General features: G+C 35.7%; 1 protein-coding gene across 1 annotated transcript in view; it reads right to left on the bottom strand.

Annotated features, from left to right (window-relative positions):
- Positions 1–720: 720 nt before the first annotated feature.
- The window catches only part of YWHAQ (tyrosine 3-monooxygenase/tryptophan 5-monooxygenase activation protein theta), a 49,895-nt gene continuing 23,429 nt past the window's right edge, over positions 721–27,186 (bottom strand). The window contains exons 3-6 of the mRNA XM_077153149.1: positions 7,256–7,379; positions 4,701–4,864; positions 3,994–4,089; positions 721–1,811 (exon numbers count right to left, since the gene is read on the bottom strand). Coding sequence (XP_077009264.1) covers positions 1,752–1,811; positions 3,994–4,089; positions 4,701–4,864; positions 7,256–7,379 — 444 coding nt within the window. The 3' untranslated portion in view covers positions 721–1,751. The remainder of the gene's footprint in view (positions 1,812–3,993; positions 4,090–4,700; positions 4,865–7,255; positions 7,380–27,186) is intronic.

Below are 27,186 nucleotides of genomic sequence, written 5' to 3' on the forward strand. Positions count from 1 at the left end.
TTCTTGTAATATATTTTTTTAATTAATAAAAATTTTTTTTTAAAAAGCAGTCTTTTTTATTTAAATTTTTGGAAACTTAAGTCTTATTAAACTGATATGGTTTTATTTAAATAAGTATTACTCCAAGGGCTATTCAATTCTGCCCTTTTTCCCCTCAGAAAAAAAGCCCAAAGAAGCCTTGTTTCATATTCATTTTAAGAGATAAGAGATCTCCTCTCAAGTGGATGCCTAAGATTGGTTAGTAAAATAGACACTGCAATATAAAACCAAAGTGATTTGGAACTCACTAATGATACAACTGAATATTTTTAAAGGAGATTATTTGAAAACTAAGCAAATACGGTACTTTTGAACTCTTACATTCTGTCTGGAATATTCAGTGAAGCAGAATCCTAATACCAGCCAAGGCACTCACAATCACATAGTTAGCTTTGCTAGTTTTAAAATGTCCACTTTATTCCATATAACACTTAACCAGGTATCATTTACATCTGAGGAAGAGATGGCCCTTAAGATTGATCTATGGTAAAACACTTTAAGAAATGTAGTCCCAATTTTATACATTTCCAGGCATCCCTAGACAAGTATATCACAATGCATATATGCAGGTATCACACTACATTTTACAGAAGATAAAGGGAACTGTTAATGAACTTCAGATAGTAATCAATTCTACTGTCCCTTAAAATATGGGTAGGCAATTGTTACAACGCCATAGTAAATGGTTTATAAAATGTAATTTTATTTTATGTTACTCTGCTGTTACATACGGCATAACATATTTCACAAGGCTCTTTTGGGACTACAGTCAATGATTAGCAACACACAATAGTGGTCCAACTCTCTAAACAACAATCACTAGACAAAGTGGATCCCCTCTCACATGTGCACAAATCTGCATGGAAAAGTACTGAAGTTTTAGACTTGGACTTACGTACTTTAATTTATATCCCCTTTCTAGTGTATCAAGAAATGACATGCACTTTAATTTGCCAAAAGCAATGCTTGTATTCTGGCAGCAACATGCTACTTCTATTATATAGTAAAGTGAATACCAGAACTACAAAGGCAGGATTCTAAGTGAATTTTTATTGGGAAGGGAAGTTATCAACTTAAACAGCAGCATATGAAGTGTGAATAAGGAAACTCCCTGGTGTCACAGATATACCACCTCCATACTATATTATGTAGGAAGTATTTCAATTTGTGACCCCCACAGCCCAGAAATGTCAAATGCTTTTCCATTCAATCTAATACTTCTGGATTCCTACTAAAAAGGAACAGGAATACATTAAGAATTGGAAAAGTTGCTTATTGAAAGGAAATCTCTGAAGAAAAGTAAGGGAGAGAATGTAGAAATTAAGAAGTTATGTAGAATACTCTTTAATTGTAATTAACTACATTTTTATATCTTCACAGTAATACAAAACACAGTCACTTGCAGAACTGGTTCAGATTACTTAAATACCAGATACATTTCAGTCCTCTACATAAGTGTCTGGAAGTTACTTATGTTTATATGAAATGAAGCTATTAATACTTTTCTACAGCAGTACTGCACACCAGGAAGGCCAAGACAAACACAAATCAAGGAATGGAGTTTTCCCAAAGCTGCAGTGTGAAAAGACTATAAACAGTTGATTCCATACACATGAATGGGTTTCTCTGCTATACGAAATCCAAGTGGAATAAGGAATGGAGATGTGTAAAAAGGTTTCTCGAGGGGAAGATGGATGACACCCTGTATGCATTTAGTTTTCTGCCCCTTCTGCTGCATCACATTCTTCTCCTGCACTGTCTGATGTCCATAACTAGAAAAAAGGAATTAAACTGAATTACTATTTCTAGATTAGACAATTACATCAAGTCCTATCATTCATTAATCAAGATTTAACTCTTTTATTCACGCAAAAGACAGATTATGGCTGAGTTAAAGTTATCTCTCTTGAAACCCCAAATGTTGTCACCCCTCAGAGAATGTATCCTTGTAGACCTTTCATCACTATGCACTTACAAAACGACACACACATATATATTTGGGTACATTTTTACAACTTACTCTTTTTACTTAAAAAGTACTGTAATTTTAGAATAAACAAGGTGACTTAAGAATTTAATGCTCTCCACTCCTAGAGAAATCCAATACTCTTTGTATAAGTACTATAGAAATATAATTTATGAGACTAATAAGGCCAAAAACTTTTTAAATCGAGGAGAAAACCTATGTCAGGGTAACTGTTTCCAAATATGGGAAGGCTGTCATATATTAAAAAAGAAGTAGGTTCATTTTGTGTTGATACCAAGAGCTAAAAAGGACTGGGTGATGAAGTTTCAGGGAAGCAGCATGTGTGCATGTATATGTACAGAAACGGTTACTGCATTCAGGCAGATGCTAAAATTCGTAAAATTGATTTTTAAAACAATTTCTGAAATTGTAGGATAATGAAGTGAAAAAAAGGATAGTCAGTATTTACTGAAGAGAATCAACAGTTCAAAAAATGCATTTTTATCAGAACAATGCCAAGATATTACCGGCAGTTTTAGGAAAATTAGAATCCTACATAATCTTTAAGTTGTTATTGTTAATGTACTTTAAGAAATCATTGAAAAACACATCAAAACAATTTTAGCAGGCAATGAAAGATAGTTAACTCCAAGGTATATCTGGGAAGATATAATAGCTCAGTATGATTTTTTTTCCTGATCATTGTTACCTTACAACAACAGGAATTTCTCCTGGCTGGGAATGTGGTGTCTTCACAATTTTCCCTCTCAGTGGATATTTGCAGCATTGAACAGACATGGTGCTAATATATAAAAAAATTATAGCTAGCAAAGGTACCAAACTGGGGGCAAGAATATTTACATTAAGAAAATGTATTTCGTACTAGTGGTCAATGAGAAAGAGAGGTAAGGGGTATGGTATGCATGAGTTTTTTCTTTTTTTCCTTTTATTTCTTTTTCTGGAGTGCTGTAAATGTTCTGAGAAATGATCATGGTGATGAATATACAACTATGTGATGATACTGTGAGCCACTGATTGCACATCAAGTATGGAATGTTCATATATTAAGAATGTTCGTGTATGTATTTTGGTTTTATTAATAAAAATTTTTAAAAAAATGTATTTCAGGTGGTGCAATGTTGGCTCAGTGGTAGAATTCTCGCCTGCCATGCTGGAGACCCAGGTTCAATTTCTGGAGCCTGACCATGCCCCCAAAAATAAAAAGTATTTCCTTTCTTTTACATTCTGTTAAGTCTAACATTTTACTTGCACCTATAAAGGAAAATAAAGTGAAGCTCAAGACACATTATTTTTTTCTTACATCCTTCATCATCTGCCTAAGTAGCAGAAAAACGACAACAAAAAAACCCACAAACTACAATAACAAACAAATAAATAAAAAAGCAGAAGTTTTGACCTAGAAGCAGCTACAAACATAAGTGAGGAGGTTTAGGTACAGGTTTACTCCCTATCAAATTCCCATAGAACATTAAGCACAATTCAGAGTAAATTTTGGCATTTCAGGCAAATTTAGGAAAGCTTAGATACCTACATAGTCCTTAAGTTGTTTAGCTAATTTATCCACAAGAAAATACGCAGACTAAATAATCTCTCTATAGTCACATAATTCATCAACATTTCCACCCCAATGAAATAATCAGTGATGTTAATATTCTGTGGGCTGGCAATTTTAGTACCTTCTCAGGAATGTCCAGTAAAATGCCTATTCAAAATTGAAAATCAAAAAAATGAATGAATAAATAAATGGAAAGCCTTGGCAGGTACAAAAGAACAACTGGCTTATGAAAAAAAGTATTAAATAATAAATACTTTTATTTATATATCTATATATATATTTTTTTTTAAAAAGAAAGAGTAGTTTCTATACAACTGCCCCAAAAGATCGGGGGTGAGGTGGGACCTGTAAATTAAATGTAAATACATTTATTTCTGAGAAGGAAGTAAAATTAAATGAATGAACAACTCACTGTTAGGTTGTCTCTAAGCAACTGCATGATGAGGGTGCTGTCTTTGTATGAGTCTTCATTCAGTGTATCAAGTTCTGCAATAGCCTCATCAAAAGCCTGTTAAATATTAATATCCATGATTAATCTATAAACACTACATTCATTTTTATAAAACAGGTGAACTCCCACCTCACATTCTATCAATGAACAACAAAAGACTTAGAATCATTCTCCCAGATTCTCAGTTTAAGAATTTATGAATATGATCTAAAACTTACAAAGCCACACATATTTAATTGGTAAACAAGTTTTCTTGATTCTTTTACAAGACGCACAGCATAGTAGCCATGTTTAACATACCTATCTTTAAGAACTAGTATTTATCTGCAAAAGTTCCTCTTTAACTTTCCCATTATAAGACACTTCGAGGAATGGAGCTATTGTATTGATCAAGCCTGGCAGGCATTAATTTCCAATCTTTTTTACCTTTTCTTCTTAAGTTATTCATATTTCTTTAATTACCCTAACTAATATGCTTCTTTAGTCAGATATTACAGCTTATACTCATAGTTGGGGCGGAGAGGGGAAGGGACAGGTAGTCTTGGCAGTAAAGGAAGAGATATCCAAACAAATATAATAGAAATTATCCCTAGACATTCCTAATAATTAAATACTTGCTATCTCAAATAACCTTAAAGATCGAGGGTATTTTCCTCTTTACATCTTACCGTTTTAGCCAGTGTACAGGCAAGCTCTGGGTTATTAAGGATCTCATAGTAAAATACAGAAAAGTTAAGAGCCAGCCCCAGGCGGATTGGGTGTGTGGGTTGCATCTCTTTCTTGCTTATATCAAATGCTTCTTGGTAAGCTCCTTGGGAATTATCTATCGTTTCTGAGGGGGAAAAAAGGCATGATGTTGAAAATATCCATCAAGTATATAACTCATTAACATTTTTTATATTATGTTGCTAGCTCTTGGTTAGAACCAGATAAATCTTGGGAGTCTTCTTTTAAGACCAAACTGACAAACCAAAACCACTATCTTGTATTGGGTACTTTAAAAACTAGTTTATAAAAATTGTTTGCTTATGAGCAGCTTCATTAACAAAACAAAACAAGATAGGGTGAAAGATTTTTCCAACTTGGGATAAAAGCATTTTCTTCCCTTATATCTTTTAATTTTATTACTTGAAAATACAGTAGTTAAAAATGATTCAACTAGGGTACACAGGTGGTTCAGAGGCAGAATGCTCAACTTCTATGCGGGAGGCCCGGGTTCGATTTCCAGACCATGCACCCCGCCACCCCACCTCCCCCCCCCCAAAAAAAAATTCAACTGGAATACCACCCTTTGCAAAATAATGAAAGTACTTTACAAAGATCATCATCACCCATCTATACTTTTGTGACTTATTTGTAGAAACAATGCTGATCCTTCACGTCAAAATGCATTATGTGAAAGACAATATAAAAATGCCCATCTAATATAAAAAACAAAAATCTCTTCTGCCCAGGGCTTGATTTCTGACCTAATAAAATTGTCAACCTCCCCGCTACCTGCCCCCTGCCAAAAAAATGTCTGTAAGGTGTTGCCAACACTAATCTAATTATTCTCATGTTTACAACAGGGCAGCTCTTGTGAATTGAGGCTACTGGTGACACTACAATTTTCTTTCTTTTTTTTTTTTTTACATGGGCAGGCACCAGGAAACGAACCCGGGTCTTCTGGTATGGCAGGCAAGCGTCCTTGCCTGCTGAGCCACCATAGCCTGACACTACAATTTTTAAGAGATACTGATCAAAAAAAAATTAAATAATTTCTTTATGGCCTGAATATGTGCATTTCCTTCCTCTGAAATAATATATTTATTGATCACTGCTGGTATAAACCCTCACAAACTAAGGAGAGCTTGATATCTGGCACCGAAGGAAGCACAATAAATAGTAAGAAGGTACTTCAGCCCTTAAACTGTAAGCACAATGTTCCAGACTACTTACTGGAATACTCTGTGTGGAACTTGAAAATGTCAGTAAGTCAGAAAAGGTCACTCAAAGACATCCCATTCCTTAGACTTGCTATGGTTTAAATGATCAGTTTTATGCAAATATTTGTCAAGTCCAATTCTAATCCTTATGGTAACAGAAATTACACATTAACAGTAGAATAACTTTTCAGATTTTGCAACAGTAAGATACAGCAGTTTTCTCTTTACAGTCTCAATTACATCCTACTTAGGATGATAAAACTGTCTCAGTTTCAGTTAATAACAATCTATGGGATAACTGCATACAGGGGAATCTCCACACCCTTTCTGGATGGAACAAAACTAAGAAAATTAAACTTACTGAGAAAATAAAACTTACTGAGAAAAAAATGGGAGTTAAGTGCTATTTCTACCTAGAACTTACTTGATAAATTTGGTAGTGGGCACCTGAACAAAGTTACCAATAGTCTGGGAGACTGAGCTCACTGGTAATAAATTTACTTTGACTTTTCTACAATCAAGTTAAGTAATTTGGCTACTCTTTCCTCAAAACTCATATTTTCTATGATAGCTGTAGGTAAAAATCTATAGTTTGAAGTATTTAATACTCAAATCTATCTTAACCTTTTAAAGTAAAGCTTAACAATGTGGGTCATTTGAATAAATCATTCTAAAATCGGAACAAATTAAATATTTTGACAATAATCTACTCATCTCACCTCTCCTCCTCAGGTTATATTTAATTAGTAGTCAAAGTCATGACCCTTTAAAATAGGTAATAATTAAATAACTTAGTATAACAATCAGGAAAAGCATAACATTCTGTTTTACACTATGTATCTAATTCCCAATTATCTTATGTTTCAAAGTATAATGACACTATATTTCTCACTAAAGGTCATGAGAAATAGAAAAAAATCACTAATAAATTATATGTAAGAACTACGAAGTTAAAAATATGGCAAATCAAAATTCCAAGGCACAAAAGAAAAAAAAGAACCAAAAAGCCCAAACCAAAACATAAAACACACACAAATCCTAAAGCATAAAAGGTCAACTGATTTTAATAATTGTGCTAGATTGTGCTCAAGTTCTTAAACAAAGGGCACAGAATGTAAATTCATGACTACATTTTCATTTTTGAGAACGTAAGGTAACATTTATCTATAGAGTTCATAATGTTTTTTGAAGTTACAAAGGTCCTAGAAACTACATACAGACTATTATCATAGTATCCCATGTGTACCCCTTCTTCCTTTTTTACATTTTAGCTTTGCTCATGAATCAAACAGACTTACGTTTTCGATCATCACCACATGCCACTTCAGCAAGGTACCGGAAGTAATCTCCCTTCATTTTCAGATAGAAAACCTTACTTTCTGGATTAGTTGCATTGGCTATTAAATACATATCCAACAATTCCTGAAAGAAATTAAGATAAAACAATTAGGTATGAATAAAAACTATTAAATTAGACACTAATTTAAAATGACATGCTTCTGCCTAGTCTATATTTGAAGTATTAACACAGTAACACTATACTACATATATCTCACCACTCAGAATCTGAGGCACGTTGTTAGAAAAAAAGGATCAGGTTGCTTGCGTTTGTTTTCCTGGCAGGCAACATATTTGGTCCGTAGCAAGCAACAGTTTTGAATGTTAAAGTGCAATCAGAAAGAGCCTGCCTGGGTCACTCATTCATTCAACAAACATATACTGATACTTTCTTGCAAGGTGATGCTTATCCAGTATTTGACCCAGGGGGACATAAAAAAACTTAAGATGAGGTCCCTTCTTAAGAGATACAGAGTAAGGTGCAGTGAAAGCAAAGAAAGGGAGTGTTGTAAAGTAGGAATGCACCAGGCAGAAAATGGGGATGTGAAATCATAGGGAGAGAAAATAAAATGTATATGGCATCATGTGCCCTAGAGCAGTGTTACTCAGTGACCTCTGCAGAAGAGTGCTGAGCCAAAATAAGAAAAAGTACAGAAATCAAGAATAAGCATTTTACAAACTTAATATAGCAATTTGACAGAATTTTTAGGTCTACTGAATCTATTTTTAAAAGTAGGTATATGAATTTAAGTATGACTTTTCTCCCTAATTTCATACAAAGTAAAAAAAAAAAAAAATGTGCATTTGATCCAATCAACTAATGCTTCTCAAAATGAGGTACCTGCACTTCTGGAGGTACAAAGTATGCCTGGGAGTATGAGCATAAAAAGTCACAAAGACAAACGTGGTAGATGTCCTCCTGGACTATCAATTTTACTTGACACTAAGTAATTTTAAAACATTTTTGCAAAAAAATATTATGGAGTGGAACAAAATTCTCATGGGTTGTTTTGGGAACAAAACTGATAACATATACATATATGTCAAATGATCAATAAACGTTAGCCTCTATTAGCTAGGCAGGTGTTCACACCCTCTACTGAGGTAGTGAAAACTACCGAAAAATTTAAAGAACAACAAGATCACATTTGCCTTTTAGAAAAGCAGCTACAAATACCATAAGCTAGCCTTCTATAAAAACACTATCACACGAAATAGGGAAGTTTTGGAGAATAATCCATTGAGAGTTCTAAACTACTTCCATAATCTCAAAGCAAAACTCATACTCATTTAGCAATTAACTCCCCATTCCCCACTCCATTAACCACTTTTCAACTGTCTCTAAAAATTTGCTTGTTCTAAGTATTTCACATAAGAGAAATCATACAATATTTGTCCTTTCGTGTCTGGTTTATTTCACTCAACATGATGTCTTCAAAGTTCATACATGTTGTCACATGGACTGGACCTCCACTTCTTTTTACAGTTAAATACTTCATTGTATAGATATATCACATTTTATTTATCATTCATTCATCAAAGGACACTTGGGTTGCTTCCACCTTTTAGCTTTTGTGAATAATGCGGCGACAAGTGTTGCACAAATATCTGTTCGAGTGCCTCTTTTCAATTCTTTTGGGTACAAACCTAGAATTGGAACTGCAGCGACATATGGTAATTCTATGTTTAACTTTCTGAGGAACTGTCAAACTGTTTTCTACAGTAGCTGCATCATTTTACATTCCCATCAAGTACAAGGGTTCCTATTTCCCCACATACTCATCAACACCTGCTATTTTCAGTTGTTTTTTTAAAACTATATTGGGGTTTTTTTGTTGTTGTTGAGTTATAGGATTCTTTAAATATTCTAGATATTAAATACTTAAATATAAAGGTTTCCAAGTATTTTCTCCCATCTTGTAGGTCATCTCTGCACTTTAGAGGGAAGGATTTACTCCTGCCATTTAGCTATTTGTTTCTGTATCTTTTATGTTCCCTAATTATTCCATTACTGCCTTTTTTGGGTATTTAGTTGCTTTTTGATAGTGTACCTTTTGCTCCCTCTTTTCCTTTTCTCTACATTTTTTTTTTTAGTCATTTTCTTGGTAGTTACCTTTGTAATTACAATTAACACCTTAAATTAATAACCTAGTTTGACTCATACCAACCTAGTTCAGTAGCATACAAGCTCACTACTCCTATATACCTCTGTCCCTTCTATATTGCTATTTTCTTAGATTACATCTTTATACATTATATGCCCATTAACTCAGATTTCAAATATTTTATTTAAACTTAACATTTGCCTGTTAAGTCATATGGGGGTGGGGGGAAGCAGTAACAAACCAAATGTACAATAGCAAAGATATTATATTTACCTATGTAGTTATCTTTACCAATGTTCTTTATTTCTTCTTATGGCTTTGAATTACTACCTAGCATGCTTTTATTTAAATGCAGTTTTACTGAGATATTCACACAGTACAAAAACCATCTAAAGTATACAATCACTGGTTCACAGCATCATCATAGTTGTGCATATAGTCCCATGATGAAATTTAGAACATTTTCATCACTCCAGAAAAGAAAAAGAAAACGAAAACCTTAATCCTCCCCATACTCCTTATACCCCCTCCCCCACATTACTGACCAACAGTGTTGGTGTGGTGCATTTGTTACTGCTGATGAGAGTTATAGAATATTACTGTTAACTATAGTCTAGTCTGCATTAGACATTTTTCCTCATATACTTCTTTATTTACTTATTTATTTTTGGGTGCCTGGTTCGGGAATCGAAACTGGGTCCTCCACATAAAAGGTGAGCACTCTACCACTGAACCACCCATGCACCCACTCCTCTATTATTAACTCCTTATAATGTATTGTACATCTGCTCTAGTTCATGGGAGAACCTAGTATTTGTATAGTTAATCACAGATATTCATTCACTAATATTTCCATGTTTTAACCTTCAACTTTTCTTCTGGTGATATACATGACTCGTTTCGCCTTTCCACCACACTCACATACCATTCAACACTGTTAACTATCCTCTCAATAACATGCTACCATCATTTCTGCCCCCCCATTTCCAAATTTCTAACGTCACCCTAGTTAAGCAAGTATCCTGTACATATTAAGTAACTGCTCTCCATTCTTTAGGTTCATTCTATATCTTGGTAACCTATACTCTGTAATTTGTGTCAAAAGCATACATACACAAAAGATAGGTCAAGCCTACTTAAAATTAGGCCCAAGAGTCACCTCCAAGAGAACCTCTTTTGTTGCTCAGATTTGGCCTCTCTCCAGCCAACACAACAAGCAAACTCACCACCATCCCCTTGTCTACGTGGGACATGATTCCCAGGGGTGTGGACCTTCCTGGCAACGTGGGACAGAAATTCTAGAATGAGCAGAGACTCAGCATCAAGGGATTGAGAAAACCTTCTCAACCAAAACAGGGAAGAGCGAAATGAGACAAAATAAAGTGTCAATGGTTGAGAGATTCCAAACAGAGTTGAGAGGTTATCCTGGAGGTTACTCTTACGCATTAAACAGATGTCACCTAGTTAGTCAAGATGTAATGGAGAGGCTGGAGTGAACGGCCTGAAAATATACAGCTGTGTTCCAGTTGCCACGTTTCTTGAAGATGATTATATGATGATACAGCTTTCACAATATGACTGTGTAATTGTGAAAACCTTGTGTCTGATGCTCCTTCAACAGATGAGTAAAACATATGGAATAAAAATAAATAATAGGGGGAACAAATGTTAAAATAAATTCAGACTGGGATGCTAGTGATCAATGAAAGGGAGGGGGAGAGGGTCTGCCTTCTTTATATTGCTTTTTCTGAATTGATGCAGATGTTCTAGGAAATGATCATGATGATGAATATACAACTATGTGATGATAGTGCGAGTTACTGATTATATAATAAGAACAGAATGATCATATGAAAAGAATGTGTTTTGTATGTGGTTATGTATCATAAATAAAAAATAAATTAAAAAAAGAAAGCGGGGTAAGGGTTATGGTATGCATGAATTTTTTCTGTTGTCTTTTTATTTCTTTTTCTGAATTGATGCAAAAATGTTCTAAGAAATGATCATGATGATGAATATGCAACTATGTGATGCTATTGTGAATTACTGATTATATATGTATAACGGAATGATCAAAAGAATGTTTGCATTTATTATATTTTTAAAAAAATTTTAAAGATTAATAATAAGAAAAGCTTACATATAATGGTGAGATTATAAAATATTTGTCCTGTTTTGTCTAACTTATTTAACCTAACATGTGTTCAAGGTTCATCCACATTGTCACATACTTCAGGACTTCATTCCTTCTTACTGCTGAATAATACTCCATCATAAAAATACACCGTATTTTTTTTATCCAGTCATCTATTGATGGGCACGAGTTGTTTCTGTCTTCTAACAACTGTGAATAAAGCTGCTATGAACATCGGTGTGCAAATGTCTGTCTACGCCTCCTGCTTTCAGATCTTCCAGGTATATCCTAAGTAGTGGGATTGCCGAGTCATAAGGCAACTCTACACTTAGCTCCTGAAAAACTGCCAAACCATCCTCCATAGTAGCTGTACCATTTTACATTCCCACCAGCAATGAATAAGTGTTTCAATTTCTCCACATCATCTCCAACACTTGTTGCTTGTTGTTTAATAGCAGCCATGAGAGTAGGTGTGAGATGATATTTCCTTGTGATTTTAATTTGCATGTCCCTAATAGGTAGCGAAGCTGAGCATCTTTTCATGTGCCATCTGCATTTCCTCTTTGAAGAAATGTCTATTCACATCTGTGGTGGTTAGTTTCTGTTGTCAACTTGGCCAAGTGATGATACCCAGTTGTCTGGTAAGGCAAGCACTGGCTTCATTGTTGCTGCAAGGATATTTCCTGGCTGGTTGATAAACCGGAAGGCTGGTATATTAAATCATCAGCCAGGTGAATGCCTCATAGTTGATTACATTCGTGATCAACTAAGGCAAGCCCCCCCCCCCACAATAAGATAACCTAATCAGATGAAGGCTTTTTGAAGAAGAGGCTTTCACAGCTTCTTTGGCCAGCGAGTCTCTCCTGTAGAGTTTGTCCAGACCCTTCATTGGAGTTGTCAGCTTCATAGTCTGCCCATATGGATTTCGTTTTTTTCCATTTCTGCAGTTGCATGAGATACCTTTATAAATCTCTAGAGAATCCTGACTAATACAATGTCCTCGGCCCATTTTAAAATTGTTGTTTATCTTTTTATTGTTGAGTTGTAGGGTTTCTTTATACATACTGGATATCAAATTCTTATCAGATATGATTTCCAAATATTTCCCCTCATTGAATCAGCTGCCTTTTCACTCTTTTGGCAGTCTTTTGAAGCACTGAAGCATTTGATTTTGAGGAGCTCCTATTTTTCTATTTTTTCTTTTACTGCTTGTGCCTTGGGTGTAAAGTCTAAAGAAACTACTGCCTATCATTAGATCTTGAAGATGCTTCCCTACATTTTCCTCTACGAGTTTTATGGTACCGGTTCTTCTATTTAGGTCTTTGATTCATTTTTAGTTCATTTTTTGAATAGGGTCTGAGATAAGGATCCTCTTTCATTCTTTTGGTTATAGATATCCAGTAGTTCCAATACCATTTATTGAAGTGACTATTCCATCCCACTTGAGTGGGCTCGGGTGCCTTATCAAAAATCAATTGACTCTTGAAGTTAAGTTGCCATCAAACTAAATGAGATTATTACAGATATAGGATTTCAAGCAAAATAAGTGTATAGTCCTTTTGTTTGGAGTTATGGAAAGTTTTGTAATGGATGGTGGTGATGGTAGTGCAACATTGAAAATATGAATGATCCCACTGCATCATATTCCTGTATGTGGCTGAGATAGGAAAGTTTATATACGTATCAACAATAAAGAAAGAAAAACTAAAGGCATAAAAATAATTAATTCAATACACGATTCTAATGGAGGACTAGAGATTCAAAAGGAGATTATTGAGGGCGGGCCACGGTGGCTCAGCAGGCAAGAATGCTCGCCTGCCATGCCAGAGGACCCAGGTTTGATTCCCGGTGCCTGCCCACGTTAAAAAAAAAGAGTATTATTGAGGGATGTGTAAAAGACAGAACACAGACTGTAAGCTTTATACCAAAGTTCACTTCCTTGAACTTGATAACTCTATTTAAGGTATGTAAGTGAATATTCTTGTTCTTAGGAAATGTACATGGAAATATGTGTCCAGGTAGTAAGATGTAGGCAATCTACTTTCAAATATTTACTAACATACAAACAAATGTGTCCAATTGTTAAAATGAGTTGAACTCATTATCTGGAAAGGTGTATGTTGGTCTTTTCTGTATGGGTTCTGTGTTCTTTTTACAACTGTTTTTATGCTTGAAATTATTACAAAATAAAAATTTAAGGAAAAAAAATCAATTGACCACAGATCTGAGGGTGAGTTTCTGAGCTCTCAATTCAATTTCACTGATGAATATGTCTACCTTTATGCCAGTACCATGCTGTTTTGATTACTGTGGCTTTATAGTATGCTTTAAAGTCAGGAAGCATGATACCACACTTCATTCTTTTTCATCAGGATATTTTGGCTATTCAAGACCCTCACACCCTTCCAGATAAAACTGACACTGCAGGTCTTTTACACCACTGGTCAGATTTATTCCTAGATTTTGGATGTTTTTAGGTGCCTTGTGATTCTGTGCTGATAATCTGGTAATCTGATTATCTTGATGGGTCTATTCTGAAAGTTGATTTTCTTTTTCTTATCTATAGCTTAGTGGTTGCCTGGGTTTGATTTAGGGTACTGCTTTGACAGATGAGTCATCCATATTTCTCAGCCAAAACAGGGCCAGGTACTCAGTGCAGGGGGTATAGACCAGCTCCAATGTGCCTGGGAATGGATCTGGAGATGCTCTGAAAAGTCTTGCCGTTCCCCTGCACTTTCCAGTCTGCCCAACAGATGGTGCTGTTCAGTGATTTAATAGTCCTCAGAAGCTCCTAATCTCCAGGGGTCCAATTAGTGTCTGACCAGGGGAGGCCTGAAACTGGGGGTTCATGTGTCTTCACTTTACCCACTGTTCTAGTTTGCTAGGTGCCGGAATGCAATGTACCAAAGACAGAATGGCTTTTAAAGAAGGGAATTTAATAAGTTGCTAGTTTACAGTTCTAAGGCTGAGATAATGTCCCAATTAAAGCAAATCTATAGAAATGTCCAATCAAAGGCATCCACTGAAAGATACCTTGGTTCAAGAAGGCTGCTGAAGTTCACAGTCTCTCTCTCAAGTGAGAAGGCACATAAGTGAACACAGTCACAGTTTCTCTCTTGGCTAGAAGGACACATGGCGAACATGGTGTCATCTGTTAGCTTTCTCTCCTGGCTTCCTGTTTCATGAAGTTCCCCAGGAGGCGTTTTCCTTCTTCATCTCCAAAGGTCTCTGGCTGGTAGACTCTGCTTCTTGTGGTTACTTCCTTCTCTGCTCTCAGAAATCTCTCATTCTACAAAATGTTTCCTCTTTTATAGGACTCCAGTAAATCAATCAAAACTCACCCAAATGCGTGGAAACACACCTCCCCTAATCCAGTTTAACAACCACTCTTGATTGGGTTACATCTCCAGGGAGATGATCTAATTACACACAGTATTGAATAGGGATTATTCTGCATTTATGAAATGGGATTTTGATTAAAACATGGCTTTTCAAACCAGCACACCCATCCTTTCAAACCAGCACACCCATCCAAATCTGATCTCCAACTGCTGTTTCCCTCCTGAGCACCAGGACCCAGGTCTGGAAACAGTCTCGGTTCACATTTCCTTGGCCTCTTTATCCTTCACTGACCTGGGCCTTGCAATACACTCGCCTGTCCCCTAGGCCCCCAAACAGTTGATATGGATACTGAGTGTCTGCCTAGCTACCTGCTACTTTTAGGAAAGATTTTGCAGTCACTTCCTAATCCTTCATTTTCGAAACTCCTTCTTGTTGCCCTTTTGTATTTGGCCCTCCTTCATGGCTCAAGTTCTGCTGTGAGTTCCTGTAGGCTTGGGTCCCTGTGATATAGGAGGAGATCTAGCTCACTGCTGTGAGATTATAATCTGTGTCCCCAGTGGGTACGATCCCATCTTCAGCTTCTGGGTACTTCCCAGAGTATGTGAGACTGAGTGAGAGGAAGAGGAGAGGACTGGCCAGTTCAGGACAGAAGTTTCCACTTCATATTTTTCTTTCTTTGGTTCAGCAACTGTGGGATTAGTCTATACCTTCTCCTCCAGTTCTGACCAAGTCAGACTTGTCCTTTTATTCACTGAATTTCTGGTGAGAGGTTTTCAGTAGCTGTTTATGCCATGTTGATGATGTCACCCTGTCTAGTAAGCTTTTATTTCATTCTGAAGGACTCTCTTTGGCACTTCTTGTAGGGCAGGTCTTCTGTAAACGTCTTACTTGGTGTCCTACATGGTCCTCAGACTCTGTTCATTTATCTTCATATTTTTACGTTATTCACACTAATTTCAATGGTTTTGTTTGCAAGCTCACTGATCTTCTGCCTGTTCAACTGGGCTGCTGAATCCATGTAATGAGTTTTTCACTTCAATTACTATACTGTGCAGCTCCATAATTTCTCTTTTTATTTTGTTCAAAGTTTTCCTAATTTTCTTTAGTTCTGTGTATATGGAGTCTGTTTTAGTTTGCTATTGCTCCCAGAATGCAACATACAAGAAATGGGTTGGCTTTTATAAAAGGGATTTATTAAGTTACAAGTTTACAGTTCTCAGGTCATAAAAATGTCCAACTAAGGCATTCAAAAAAAGATAACTTGACTCAAGATAAGGCTGAAGTGTCTGGAGCATCTCTGTCAGTTGGGGAGGCATATGGCTGGCACCTGCTCCTCCTTTGGCCTCTGGTTTCAAATAGCTTCCTCGAGGTGTTTTCTTTCTGCATCTCCAAACATCTGTCTGTGTCAGCTCTGAGCTTTGCCCAAAATGTTTCCCTCTTAAAGGATTCCAACAAGCTGATTAAAACCCACCTTGAGTGAGAGGAGATACATCTCCATGGAAAACCGCCTAAGCAAAAGGCCCCACCCACAACTGGGTGGTTCACTTCTCCATGAAAACAAGTTAATCAAATAGATCCCACCCAAACAAGAAGTCTGCCTTCACAAGACTGGACTAGGAAAAAGAACATGGCTTTTATGACGTACACAACAGCCTCAAATCAACACAGATTCCTTTAGCTCACTGGATATATATAAGACACTTGATTTAAATTCTATGACTAATCAATGTATGAGCTCCTCAGGATGGTATGCTGGTCTTCATTTCAATCCATCCCTTCCCCCAACTCTAGATAAGGGGTTGAGATGAAGAGCAGAAAAAACAAATTTAGAATTTAGCACTAATCCCTCAGGAGTTACAACTACCAGATGTGGGAGCTGTTCAAGATATTACACTTACTCACCAGCACACTTTCCTACCAAGGACTCTGAAAGAATGCTAACAGCTACTTCATTAATAACTTCACAGTCACTGATGAGCTAATTGTAAATTCACCTCTCTAAAATTATTAACTCTGATGATTGTTCACATATAGCCATTATGTACGGTTTATAGGGTCGGGTTTTATAAAGTGACTTGTGTGTTATTTCCATCCTAGAGTTTCAGCCAGATATCATGGTTTTCTTTTTGCAGATGCCACTAGCCCTTTGAAATAAACAAGTACAGAATAATTCTGCCTTTCCATATGGTATCAGCAGTATAGATTCTATTTTAGCCCAATTATAAGATAATGGATTCTGTTTTGTGTTTTACCAAAATGATTATGGCTGTATGTGGCATTATTAATACAAACATAGGCTATATACTTAAGATACATAGCCTAACTACACAACATAAATTATTTTTAAAAACTCAGCAAAGATCAGAGAGGAAAAAAAATCCAAACTGAAAAGTGGCTCCTTAAGTAAGAAAATCTTTCCAAATAAAAGTATTGGTACAAAGTTAGAAAGGAGAAAGAAAACCTGTTAACATATATAGTTGAAGTTTCTCACTAATTTCTTCTGCACATTATGCTTGTCAATTAAGTGATGAGCTCCTCCTTATAAGTTCTTCAATAAGCAAATTTTATGATCCTGGTAGGCTTGGCAAGCTAAGATCAAGGTTTTCTCCAGTGCTGAGCATCATCTCACTAAGGGGAAGAATGCAATTAATTAGTGTATTTCTTTTTTTTTTTATAATTTGAGAGGATTATAAAGTAGTCAAATTAAAAGAGGGACTAGTAATTGATGCCACTCAAGACCAAAGAAAACTCTAATATGAGGAAAGTCAGGAAAGAATAGAAGTTATTGTACAGATGGCTTTAGGAAATGATGAAGGACCTTAGAATAAGGCTTAAACTCAGAAAAATAAGATGTGAATATTAATATAAACTGTACCATAAAAGCTGTAGAGAACTATAAAAGAAATAATATTGTCAAGAAATGAGGTAAATTTAGTATAGTAACTATTCCCCCTCCTCCATGTCTTAGAGAAAAGGCTAATAATGATGATAATGAACTAGAATTCTAATTCTATCTCTAGGGATGAATTACGTTTGTTTATTCAAATACTACCACCACTTCAACAGACTTTTCAAAACAATTCATTTGGCTTCAATGACAATATTTTGAGGCATTAAACAAATTAAAACCATCTTCTTATGCTCAATTCATTTATAAATGACTTCAGTTTTATAGACAAAAAAAGTTGCTATCATAAAGCTTAGTCTTTATATACAGAATCGACTTACTTGGGAAAGAATAGGTAACTGACAAAGAGCTTTAAAACACAAGCAAAGTAATCAACAAAAAACCAAAAATGTTCTAAGGATTTTCTCAGGATAAATAGTATCTCTACTGCTGATACCTCTTATCAGCTTATGGTAATAACACACTATTAACAAATTTAATCTCTAACTTTAGGGTACAAATACTAGGCACATCTATCAGTTTAATCAGCACATACATTATCAGAAAAGAATAACTGCACTATTTTTATTCACTGAACAACCATCTAAGCGCTTGGATCTGTGTTAGGTTCCATTCTAAGTACTCTATATGTATTATTTACATATAAACAACCCATTGTGACAATCTAACAACTGAAGGAAAGCACAAAGAAATCAAGTCACTTGCCCAAGTCACACAATTTAGAGTGGAGGCAGAATCGGAACCCAGAGCTTTTGTATCCAAACAGTACCCTAGAAAATGTGGGTTATTAATACATTCTAAAATGGAACATACCTAACACAGAGAAAGCTTTGGTCTTAAGTTAGATTTACTAATTATTTTAAAACAAAACAAAACCAAGATATTGATTTTTACATGATTTAACAAAAATGTGAAAGCCTATCACAAATTAATAGTATCCGGGAAATAGACATATTTAGACTTTTGGGACATTTATCCAATGGTAAGATATAACTCCAAATAATATGTATGTGTATGCATAATGTAATACGTACATTAAAGAACCACTAACAGAATACATAAAGTCTCAGATAATAACTGTGCCCTGATCAGCTTGGTTACTCCAAGAGATGATTAGAACAAAGTTTAAGACTCAAGAAATTAGACTGATTATCCTTTGTGAAACACAATTATTTTTTACTGCCATTAGCTATATGATCCTGTGGCAAATGACAGCTTCTGAAGTTTCTGTAACTATAAAATGAGAGTATTATGATCTAAAAGCCTTATATTCCCAGAACTCTCTGTTCTACTAAAGTATACTAGCTAGGGTTAAATCTGACAAGGGATTTGTTGCTTTAACTAAATCATCAAATTACCCAAAACTTGGTCTAAGTTATTCAAATATCACAGCATCAATTCATCTACTAAAATATCTTCTACTATTAATAAAATGAATACACTGAACAGCTAACTGAACCTGTATTTTCTGAAACTATTACTGATTTAAAACTGTTAAAAGACTTAGAATCCGAGAATGATAAACCCCAACCCTCCACTCCGGTGTCCAATTACGTTGTTTTTAATGAGCTAAGGGATGAAGTAAAACATTTCGCAGCAATAGAGGTAAACCAGATGACCAACAAGAGAGACCCTATGGGCTGCCTGATTTAGATGACACATCAGGCAAACATCAGCCAGTGCTCAAACTCAAGCTGCAAGACCTAAACCAGATCCTTACTTTCTTTTATCTCCAAGGTTAAAACTTTTCCCTCAAGCCTACAGGAAATTCCAAACATCTATAAAGAAACAAAAACAATTTGGCAACAAAGTATGCTGAAGGAATGGAGTGACCATTTTACTTACTAACCTAGTATAATTATTTTTATTTATTTATTTTTATTAGAGAAGTTGTGGGTTTACAGAAAAATCATGCATAAAATACAGGATTCTCATACACCACCCAACTACCAACATTTGCACTCATGTAGAAAATTTGTTACCGTCAATAACACTTACTTTGTAATTCTACTATTTTTAAAAATATATTTATTGTAAAAACTTAACATACAAACATTCTTGACATACAAACATTCCATACATGGTGTACAATCAATGGCTCACAATATCATCACACAGTTGTGTATTCATCACCATGACCATTTTTTTTAACATTTGTATCACCCCAGCAAAAAAAAGAAAAAACTCATACATTCCATGCTCCTTACCGCTACCGCTACCTCTTACTGAACCACTAGTATTTCAATCTACTCCATTTATTTTAACCTTTGATCACCCTATTTCTTGTTTATTTTTATCCATATTTTTTAGTCATCAGTCCACACCCTAGATAAAAGGAGCATTAGACACAAGGTTTTCACAATCATAGTTACAATGTAAAAGCTATATTATTATACAATCATCTTCAAGAAACATGGCTACTGAAACAACAGTTTCAGGTAGTTTCCTCTAGCCAGTCCAAATATACCATAAACTAAAAAAGGGTTATCTATATAATGTATATGAATAACCTCCAGGATAACCTCTTGATTGTGTTTGAAATCTCTCAGCCCCAGTATAAATACTATCATCTTTCATTCTTAGGAATATCCCAGTTTGGATGACATTATATGATCATCTTGTAGATATGACATTAGAATTACAATTCAGAGTGTTATTTTAATAGAAGATAAATATTTAGATTTCTTGTTGTACCATTTAATGTGCAGATAAAAGTATTTGAAAATACTAATGAAATACAAAATATTTAAAAATGTACTGTTAGGCCCTAAAGGTGCTAAAAATTTCTTTAGGCATGCACTGAGAGACACGTGACACCATGTATATAAGGAGTTCCTTGTTTTTAACAAATTAACAAATATATCAAATGGAACAGATACTAATTTAGACAACCAATTGTGAATTAGTGGCAAAAAATAAACAAACAGGTGGTGCAATGGTGGCTCGGTGGCAGAATTCTCGCCTGCCATGCTAAAAAAAAAAAAGGCAACTTCAGTAATGATACTTAACATTAGTCTTTTCTTATTTACTTTGCTTTCCCCTCCCCACCTGCTATCTTTTAAGCTCCCCTACCAGATAAAAAAACTAGCTGGTATTATAATGCCCTAACAAAGGAAAGAGAAAACATTTCAAGAGCAGTGACATTAGAGAATTAGCCATTGAGCATTTGAAAATGTGGCTAGTCTAAATGGAGATGTGCTGTAAGTGCAAAATACATCTGAATTTTCACTTGGTATGAAAAAAAGAATATAAAATATATCTAACGATTTTTTACACTGATTATATGTTGAAATATTCTGAATATACTGGGTTAAATAAAATACATTAATAAAACTAATTTCATCTGATACGGCCATCAGAAAATTAAAAATTATACCTATGGCTCATATTATTTCTTATGGAGAGCCCTGTTAAATGAATATGTAACACTGGCATGTGAGCTGGTGTAGTGGTTCTCAAGACTTTTTGTTAACGAACTACCCCCTTTTTTATAATACCTCCTTAAACCATTCTAAAATGAAATCTGTAGATCTTATTTCTACATATAAGTAAAAAGTATACATTAAGGTACTTACTAAAACATATGGGAGAAATAAAAGGAAAGTAATTTATAATAAAACAATATGTACAGCAGTATGTAAGTGGTCACATGCGTAAGTCATAATGTAGTCAGCCTTTAAGAGTTAACATGAATAGCCTTGGATGCCAGTGACAGGAGTTTCAAAAATAGGCTACAAATGAAACAAAGTACCACCAACCTTCCCTTGATTTTTACATGATAGGTGCAATCCTGTTTAATTTTGTATGTATTAAAACCATAGGGGGAAAATCAAACATTTGTGTTTAAATGTAAAACCAAAGTAGGTTTTGGATTCAACAGTAAATAAGTTTTCACCTAAATAAACAAAAAGCTGCACAATTCATCCCCCCAGGATTATACTGTACACATTAAGTGATACTTGGTGACACTGACCTCCTTCCTCTCCATATCAGCTGCTCCTCCAATGTATTCAAAGGTTTACAAAGAAGTGCTGTAACATTTCTTTCTCCACATTTTCTCTAGCATTTGTTTTTCTCTGTTCATTTTTAAACAGTTTTATTCACACACCATACAATCCAACCTAAGTAAATAGCCATGCCTTCACCACTATAATCTATATGAAGACATTTCTTTTTCTTCTGCAGAGAATCTGTACCTACTGTTGGTAGAGAAGCTGAGAGGTGCAGTCCCTCTGGATGGTAGTGTGGAGGTTCCACAGGAGGGCTAGGGGTAGGGTTGCCATATGATCCTGCAACCTCGGTGCTAGGTATATATCTGGATAAACTGAGAGTAGAGACACAACTGGTCATTTGGACAGGAATGGCCATTTGCGCACTGGAGTTTATGGTAACAGTGCTTGGTGATTTGCAATGGATGGAGGTGGCCTAAGCGTACAATAAGTGAGGAATGGAAGTGGGAACTGTGGTGTTTACATTCAAGGAACCACTGAGTGGATGCAAGAAGGAATGAAGTTGTGAGGCATGCTACCAGGGGAATGAAACTTGAGGACAGTATGTTGAATGAAATATCAGAAATAAAAAGATAAATATCATTCACGCCTTACTCACATGGACTAATATACAAACTCAGAAGTTGAGAGCATGGGTTATCTATCAGTTTGGGGCCAACTGTAGAGTCCTAGATGGTAAACTCCTAGGTTTACACAGTCACTCCTATTCTGGATCTGTAACTGTTATTTCTAAATTCTGAGACACTGAACTATTTGTGTATAACCTGGTTATTCCCTGCAACTTGAGGTATTTGTGTGACACCTGAGAGCTCTAACTCTGTGAAGCTATGAAAGTCAGCATTACCCCATAACTGTTTAAAAATTTGAAAAAGTGATCAGATTTTGACAAGAAATATGAATGAAGGTGATCTGGATAGGACTAAGACAAACCAAAATACAGAGTAAAGGATGATAAGGTCTATATTTTAAAACTTCAACTTAGGTAAGTGACCAAAGGAAGTGCTCTAGTTTGCTAGCTGCCAGAATGCAACACACCAGAGATGGACTGGCTTTTAATAAAAGGGGATTTATTTTGTTGGTTCTTCAGAGGAAAGGCAGCTAACTTTTCACTGAGGTTCTTTCTTACGTGGAAGGCACAAGATGGTCTCTGCTGGTCTTCTCTCCAGGCCCCTGGGTTCCAACAACTTTCCCCAGGGTGACTTCTTTCTGCATCTCCAAAGGCCTGGGCTGAGCTGCAAGTGCTGAGATGAGGAACGCTGAGCTGCTTGGCTGTGCTACATTGCGTTCTCTCATTTAAGCACCAGCCAATTAAGTCAAACGTCACTCATTGCAGCAGACACGCCTCCTAGCTGACTGCAGATGTAATTAGCAACAGATGAGATTCACCTACCATTGGCTCATGTCCACAGCAACAGAACTAGGTGCCTTCTTCACCTGGCCAAGTTGACAACTAATCTAACTACCACAGGAAGATATGTTTATTTGGTGCAAAATTAATATTTTGGGTAGAGCATTATCTAGTTTAATTTTTATGGTCAGTTTATTCGGACACCATAATTACACGGAATCTTAAACAAGGAGTGAGATCCTGTTGGTTTGTCCAGGTTCGTGGGATGCCCTGATACATCCCAGAGTAATTTGGGTAGAGAATAAAAGAGCATTTGCAAAGTCCCCTTGGGGAAATGGGAGATAAGAAGAAATACTAAACTTCTCACAAGCAGTGGGGACAACCAATTCAATAGGCTGAGCCCTCAATCTTGGGGTTTGACCCTATGAAACTTATTACTGCAAAGGAGAAGCTAAGCCTACTTATAATTAAGCCTTAGAGTCATTCTCAAGAGAACCTCTTTTATTTCTCAAATGTGACCTCTCTCTCTAAGCCAACTCAGCAAGTGAACTCACTGCCCTCCCTGCTATGTGGGACAGGACTGAGAAACCCTACTTGACCAAAAGGGGGAAGAGAGAAATGAGACAAAATGAAGTTTCAGTGACTGAGAGATTTCAGAGTCAAGAGGTCATTCTAGAGGTTGTTCTTCTGCATTATATAGGTATCCCTTTTTAGTTTATGGAGTGGAGGGAAGTACCTGAAACTGTTGAGCTGTGCTCCAGTAGCATTGATTCTTGAAGATGAGTGTACAAAGATATAACTTTTACCTTATGACTGTGTGATTGTGAAAATCTTGTGGCTGACACTTCCTTTACCCAGGGTATGGACAGACGAGTAAAAAAAAATTAGAACAAAAAAGAGTTAATTTTAAGCTTAGCACTTAAGGTTTCCTAGTGTTATACCATAACCAACAATTTTCAACTGTTGTAGCAGTAAGGAGATACTGATCCATTTAGCCACCAGAGTAGCAAGGTGATGCTAGAGGAAGAATCCATTTTTCTTAATGTGCTATACTTAATATGGCTATACTCTTTCGTAACACAAAAGAGGTTGGGAAGCACTGTCAACTAACTGATAATTAACCGGCTTCTAATTTTATTTTTATTATTACCATTCAAGCACCAGGAGAAGCATGGAGCAACAACAGGGTGCCTCTCAAATACTTAAAATGGCACTCTAAGAAGCAATATATATAGGTAACATAATCTTTTAGATGTTGGGAATACAACAGGTATGGGGGGAGGGGGGAGTTGACAGTGGCACCTATCTCCAGTACTTATTCAGAGAAGAAAAGGGTACCTGGGCCCATGAACATGGTCTTCCAAACTAAGGGACCCACAATGAGACTGGATGGAACTGCTGGTGTAACTAGCCATAAAGATCTAATCCTAATGCCTCTTGTTGATTTCTGTTCTCATCAGGCAAGCTGAAAATGCTAATTTGGTTCTTCTTGTAAATTTGCATGACTCATGAGAGACATAACATGACTTACAATTCTTGTAGCTCCCCTTTCAATGTACCAACAAATTAGATTTGGAGCCCCTACGCCTGACGGAATAAACCCTGGAAAACAAATACAGACTAGTTTCACCCACCTAGCACCTAACAAACAAAAAACCTAATCTGAGGGGAAGAAAGCTCTGAAAAAGTGTTCTTGAGCCTTTCATCTCTTGTATGTTTTAAAATTCACACTATCCTGGAGCCCTCTATTAAAGTGAAGATGCCCTCCTGGAAAGGGGATTAACATTACATCTGCATTGGTATAAACTAAAAATCATCTTGTATAAAAAATGTCCAAACTTTTGAGATTTGGTTCTAAAAGTAATGAAAGTCCTAAAAACCAAGAGTGGACCAGATACCAGAAAAGTAATTAATATGGACTCTTTAGATAAGGTAAAGCCCGAACCCAAAGAGGTATGTGCCACCACAGTTACAGTGAAAGAAAAAACAACCAGAGTGGTCCATGCAATCAAATGCTTAATTGTTTTTGTGGGCAAAAGAAATAAGGAGCTAAAATACAGAAGATAAGAAGGAGAGGAGAAAACAGATTAAAAGAATCCAAAGCTCTTAATAAGGAGTCAAAAATTTACATCTTTGTCCCTGCCCAAATACTTCTAAACTCTTTCTCCCGGTCCATAAGATCTCTAGCTGCGACCATCCCTGGACCCTGACAAAATGCCCATTTCAGAAGTATTATTATCAATATCAGCTATAGCACACTGGTGCTTTATGGGGATGGGATGCCCTCTGCGTGGGTACAGTATAATTCCCTACCCCTTTTGAAATAATTTGGCCACATTAAGAAGTAAGATACTCTGGTATGAATGTGTTCATTCTGACTTCCCACTCAGCTACAGAGCTGCTATAACTGTAGAGGTAAAACATGGAGTTTTAGCTTCTGACAAATAACGTTGGCAATACATCCAGAACACGTGTAAACTGTAATGTGCCAGTAGTAAAGAAAGGCATGCTCTTGTCCCCTTGCTTTACACAAAGCAGCTGGAACTAATTCCAATACTCTTAGAAACAAATACAATATCCAGTCTTTCACCTCTCATCTCTGCTTGCTTTATTATCTACACACTTTGGCAGCTGAGTACCATAATTGGCCATAACTGCAATACAGAAATGTTATAACTTCTGCTCAAAGATTCCAACTCTCTAGCCAAAACATGTAGAGTTAGAAGGACAGTTTCATACATGTACTGTGATGCTAATACTAATTTCCAAATTTGTTAATCTGCATAAAAAACAATATACAACTATCATTCACCAACATTTTCAGATCAAATGCTACCCAGAGAATCAAAGGCAAAACCTGAAGTAGCAATGTCTATATACTACTTTACCCCTATAGAACTTGCAGTTTTAGGGTATCCAGAAACTATTTCAGGCACTGATGTGCAAAGCAAAGGAAAAATTATAGTGAGGAAGTAAGAGTTTTCTTTAAAAGGGAATAAGAAAAAAAGTTCTATCTTGGTTTGGTCATGAGTAATCTTAAACTGGACAAGCACCCTGACACCTAATAGAAAGGATGTTCCAATAACTGAAGACAAGTCAAAACTGTCTTTCTAAGCTTACTATATGGGTCACATTTTTTTCTCCATTAATTAAATAATTTTATTTATTTATTAATTTGGATACTAATAAATTTATATGTATACATGTGTAAAGGCATGAAATAACTTTGGAAGAATATACAGAACTACAAAAGTGGTTGACTCCCAGGAAGGAGAGTGGATATTTAGGGGGAAGGGAAAAACTGGCATCCATAATTAAATACTATATAATACTTGATAAATGGTACCAATCCTTTGAATGGGTTTAGCAATACCATCTTGGAGACTTCCTTTTCCCAATATGATAATCAGTGTTTTATAATATTCAAAACTGTTAGAGTAACATTTATGATGTATAATTAGCAAAGGAGAATGGTATCTAAAATGATGACATGGAGATACCAGACATTTTTTGACGTTGTTAAAGTTTTTTTTTTTTGACAGTATAACATATATACAAAGCAAAGAAATAAAAAAGCAATAGTTTTAAAAGCACTCTTCAAAAAGTGGTTACAGGACAGATCCCAGAGTTTGTCCATGGGTTACCATATGATCCTTCCATATGTTTCCTTCTAGCTGCTCCAGAATATAGGAGGCTAGAAGGCTTAAACACTTTTATCATCACAATTTACTTTTTTCTCCTTTTCTTGTGAACAACAACATATATACAAAAAAGCTACAAATGTGCAAGCACAGCACCACAATGAGTTATAGAACATATTTCAGACTTTGACATGGGTTACAATATCACAATTTAAGGTTTTTACTTCTAGCTGCTCTAAAAAACTGGAGACTAAAAGAGACATCAATTTAATGATTCAGCATTCATATTCATTTGTTATGTTATCTTCTATGTATAACTCCACCATTACCCTTGATCTTTCCATACCTCTCTCTGGGGTTGTTCGGGCTATGGCAATTCTAAATTTTTTATAACAGAAGGGTC

This window comes from Tamandua tetradactyla, chromosome 3 (assembly GCF_023851605.1).
Source record: "Tamandua tetradactyla isolate mTamTet1 chromosome 3, mTamTet1.pri, whole genome shotgun sequence".
Lineage (NCBI taxonomy): Eukaryota > Metazoa > Chordata > Mammalia > Pilosa > Myrmecophagidae > Tamandua > Tamandua tetradactyla.